The sequence below is a fragment of the Buceros rhinoceros genome, unplaced genomic scaffold (genome assembly GCF_000710305.1).
Source record: "Buceros rhinoceros silvestris isolate BGI_N320 unplaced genomic scaffold, ASM71030v1 scaffold41710, whole genome shotgun sequence".
Classification (NCBI taxonomy): domain Eukaryota; kingdom Metazoa; phylum Chordata; class Aves; order Bucerotiformes; family Bucerotidae; genus Buceros; species Buceros rhinoceros.
Genome location: NW_010388771.1, coordinates 5,608 through 10,567, shown reverse-complemented (window position 1 = coordinate 10,567; position 4,960 = coordinate 5,608). Strand labels below are relative to the sequence as shown.

General features: G+C 37.8%; 1 protein-coding gene across 1 annotated transcript in view; it reads left to right on the top strand.

Annotated features, from left to right (window-relative positions):
• LOC104489010 (ras-associated and pleckstrin homology domains-containing protein 1-like) overlaps nt 1-4,294 on the top strand; it is a 5,165-nt gene extending 871 nt beyond the window's left edge. The window contains exons 2-3 of the mRNA XM_010131126.1: nt 2,801-2,906; nt 3,744-4,294. Coding sequence (XP_010129428.1) covers nt 2,801-2,906; nt 3,744-4,294 — 657 coding nt within the window. The remainder of the gene's footprint in view (nt 1-2,800; nt 2,907-3,743) is intronic.
• Nucleotides 4,295-4,960: the final 666 nt, after the last annotated feature.

The following is a 4,960-nucleotide window of genomic DNA, read 5'->3' as shown; positions in this document are numbered from 1 at the left end:
TTTTTTTTTTTTTTTTTTTTTTCCCCTGCTGTATGAGCTGTCTGTCCTGAATAGTGTATTTCATCTTCTCTCTCTTTCTCATATATACATGGGGGTATGATGTCATGTAGACAAAGGTGTGAAACCTCAAGTTTCAGTAAGCTAGAGAAGAGGCACCTTTTCTTATCTTCATCTTACCAAAGACTGAGGGGAAATTGAACTAATTGTAACAACATTTCAAATTCAGGCTCATCTCCGTTATCTTCTGTCCCTGCAAGATCTAAATGTAGATGGTGCTCTAGGGGAAGATTATTTTTTTCTTTTTTTCTGAAACCTGCGCATGCAGGGCAATAAAGAATCCTTTGAGACAAATGAAAGACTGTCTGGAATAAATCTGTATATCATAATTCTTGGGTTTTTTTTTTTTAACTTCCTATGAAGGATTTTTAATGGTAAGTGGGAGCTTTTTTGAAGACATGGGCTCTGTAAATTATGATAAGTGAGGTTCTGTCTTCACAGAGGAGCACAATGGGTAATTGGTCTTCAAGCTTTTATTCTGTGCCCTGTTTTTTCTTCGGGTATGAGTACCTAGAAAAGAAAGCACAGTTGACGTGGGGCTTACAGCTACACTGTTGGCATAAAGACCTTATGGTGATGTCTGAGTTTGTGTGCTGGTCCACGCAAAATTCTTAAAACCCTCTAACAGATAGTTAAGGGGAGGACCCATGTGCTTTCATAATGCTGTACAACACAGTCTGCGACCTAGCCCGACAGTTGCCTTTCTGTCTTCTGCGACTACTGAGAAATGACATTTCCAAAAACTTTGACTGACCTCATATGATTTTGTATAAACACGTTAATGCAGTTGGTTCTGTCTCGGTTCATTTGTTTGTAAAGTGATCATGTATTGATCACCTGTTGCAATAAAGGGGAGTGATCAGAGCTAATGACCTCCAATGTATATGCTCCTGTAGTCTCAGCATTTGTTGCTATTTGTCAGCTGGGCTCGAAGAGCAGTGGGAGGGGTTTTTTTATTCCTAAGTTCCTTGAACTTTAACTTCCTTTTTAGATTTCCTAAATGTTTAATTTGGGGGGATTGAAAGTAAGACCCAGATTCCTTTCCAGATGCAAGTGCTTTTTAGAAGATTTGTTATTGTTAAGATGCCCGTGAGTTGAGTTCACTTTGCCCTCTTTCGCTGTTGGTCTAATAAAAGCGTTATAAAATGTAGTCACACAATTTGCAGCACGTGAGCAGTGTTTGGCGCTGATGCAGGATGTATTAATGTTTATCTTGCTCTATGGTGTGGGCTAAAGAATGAAATATTACCTTGTCTCATATGGTCATTCAGAATGAAGCTTTTGGTACTGTTGCAGTTTTCAGCAGTTCTCCAAACTGCTAGTTTAGCGTCGTAATGTGTTACGGAAAATGTGCTCTCTTAATAGTGAGAGCATGTCACGTGTGTTGCCAAGGATGTGAAAAAGCGTAATAATCATTCCATTCAGTAAACCACATTTTATTTAGATGCTTTTAACCAGAATATATTTGCTTCACAGGAAATCTTTTGTGGCAGTCTATGGGTTCGATCTGAAGGAACGAGCTCTAAACTTGCCTCTTCTACCTCCAGTTCCATTGCTGCCTCTAGGGTTATAGATAGATTTTTAAAAATATTTTTTTTTTCCAGCTGTTTTGTGTGGGCCCGTCTGTAAGCTCCATCAGAGGTACTAGAGCTGAGGTTTTTTCTAGCTGATGTAAGACAAGGGTGCATCACTGACTTCTCATGAAGTGATGATTGACTTCCTAATGAAATGATTTTTTTTTTTAAGTTTAAGCCAAGCTGAAGAGAGAAGGGAGTTCAGCAAAAATAAATATTATGGGGGAGAAAAAAGTGCATTTGATTTTTAACAAAGGCTTAAGTAAAGATGTAGAAAATGGACATAAAAAAAAGTGAAACTTTGTTCTGTGGAAGCTAGAAAATGCTTTTCTTTCAGACAAGCATATCTTCAAGGAGGCTTTACACAATTGCTTGTGCTGATAAATTCAAACCGTCTGCAGGCCTGTTGACTCTCAGCAACAGCGAGAGCTAGATTTCCCATTAACACTTGTCATTCCAGGGTCAGAAGCTCCAGACCTTGTCATGCACCTCTTGGGTCACCAGCTGGATCATAGTTCCCTACTGCTTGCCGCTTTAAAAAATGCTGGTGTTTATTATAATATTATGCCCATATTAGCCTTCATGACATAAAAATTCAATGAACTGGGTAAAAAGATGTCATGTTTCTTTTTTTTAACCTGTATTTTCTAAAAAAATTAATTCTACATAAACTGAATTTAGCCAATTTAAAATCTCTTTTAATAAAATAGAATTCTTTATTGCATGCTTTTGTGTACTTAAGCATGATTATGCTGGAGAGCTAATGATGTTCTTCTTAGAGAGGGTGCCACAGTTTGCACAAGTATCTAAACAAATTAAATCATTGCAGAAAAGTTATTACAGGTAAGTCAGCTGTCTGTGTTTCAAAATGAGCTATTATGTAATGCTACGTAAAAATGTGTTTGGAATATACTTCCATCCTTTTGATTCTAAAAACCCCATAATACGTTTAACATCATCATTAAATATCTGAAGCTAAATTTCTGTAGTATGGTGATGTTTGTTTTCAGTCTAAAGCTTGAACAATTTTTTATTTATTTATTTTTAGTCTGCAAAGAGTTTTTGAAAAATTTATCATAGAGAAAATCAGTTTTCACTCATTTTGAAGCTTTGCTTATCCAGTTCCTTGTCAAACTTCATTTTGCCCTTTTTTTTTGGTCTTTTTACAGAGTCTGGATACGGACAAGCCTGTGGCACCAGTGAAGAGATCACCTCTCCGTCAGGAAACCAATCTTGCCAACTTCTCATATCGCTTCTCCATGTACAATTTGAATGGTTTGTTGAATTATTTGTCCCCTAAAATATTAGTTTAGGAAAAAAAAACAGTTCCAGCTGTAAATGTTAACATTGTGAAATATAAGAGTATTTAATGAAGAGCATTCATTCTAGCTGACTTAAGAATATGTTTGCTGAAGACAGTGCTTTCTTGAGTATACTAAAGCAGTATCTTTTGCAGCACCTAGTGTCTGAGAATTGTAGTTCAGTGTTTGTACAGAAATAGATGTTCTGGGATCTGGTCTAACAAAAAAATTGATGTGTATCTGTTGAATGGGACAGAAAAGCATCTTGCTTCATGGGACAGGATGCAGGAATGTAGTTACAGAATGCTTTCATGTTAAACAAAAAAATCATATTTCCTGGTCTTAAAATAGCTTCCCCTGGTTGTCATACCAGAAGCCTTAATTTAAAGGCTTAAGTATATGTATACTGTTTTGTGGGTTTTTTTCTAAACAGTGTCACATACTTTGCATTGATTGAGTAGAAAATACTTAACATCTTCACCTTTCTGAAAAGCTGAGACGTTATACAAGTGTATCTTTAGATTTTGTTCACAGGACAGCAGTTTAAATTTGTCAAAGATTTTCTCTGACAGCAAAGGTATTTAATCTAATTATCTTTGGTTTTTTTTAATTGCTCTTAGACTGGTCTATAGTAGTAGTGCAAATAAATTTCTGCTTAGTAGTGTGCACAGATTTTTGCAATACAGATGGGAAGAGAAAATACAGCTTCCTTTGCTCCCTTATCCGAACTGTTACATTTGATAACACAAAGTGAAGAGCTGCACAGACAAGTGAAGTAACTCTTCATGTACTGAAAACTCTTGTGTTGCAGAAGCCCTGAATCAGGGGGAGACTGTGGACCTGGATGCCCTCATGGCTGATCTCTGTTCCATAGAGCAGGAGCTGAGCAGCATTGGATCTCATTCAGCAAACAATGCTTCAGTGAAACGCCTTGCCACGGAATCCAAAGCACAGAAACCACCTGCTAGCCGACCTTCCACTAAGCACAGCAGCATGAAAGGATTATCCTCCTCATCTGGTAAGGTGACTAAACCATCACATGCCAACGTATCTTTGGATGACATCACTGCACAGTTAGAGAAAGCCTCTTTGAGCATGGATGAGGCAGCCCAACAGTCTGTTGCAGAAGACACCAAACCAGTAGTTACTGCTCAGCACAGGAGGACAGCATCTGCTGGCACAGTGAGTGATGCTGAGGTGCGCTCAATCAGTAACTCCTCCCGTTCCAGCATAACCTCTGCAGCTTCCAGCATGGACTCCTTGGATATCGATAAGGTGACAAGACCTCAGGAACTGGACTTGACAACACAAGGGCAAACAATCACTGAGGTAGAGCATTATTTATTCAAGATTTTGTTCTGATCTGTCTTTTATTTCTTGAGATTTTCCTGCCCTCATGCTGACACTCATAGTTTAACATCTGCAGTGCAGTGGGGTTGGTTAAAGATTAAGATTGCTTTTGCATGGACTGCACATGCTGTGGCCACTTCTTTATCTGCTTTTGTTTCTGTCTGCAAGGAATCCTTTTTTTAAGAATATGTACTTTTTTTTAAAGGGTTTCCATGTCTTTTCCTCCTCTCAAGCCAGTCATGGATTTTAATATTTTATAGTTAATGTTTGTATTCTAAGTAAATATCATATATTGCTTTTAATTTAAATCTGAGGAACGCACAGCTGTGGAAAAAAGAAAGTACAACTGACGACTACATTTTTGTTACAGTACACCTAATACCTGAAACATATGGAGCAATCTTGAGTGCCTGTTTGGAGGTATAATATACCGATAATTTGCTGCTACTTAATATATGATATATGGCAGGGAAAACTCTTGGAATTAATGCACAACACAGAAAAACAACTTGGCTGGGATACAGCAATAGCAGATGTTCATTTGGGATTGTGGTATCTCAGCATTGCTTAATCAGGGAGGAAACTTCAGTAAAAGCACTGCCATTTGGGGGAACATTGAAAGTGCTGGTGACTTGTGTGAGGAAACGGGGAAAATATTTCAGTGAATTTAGACTAGAA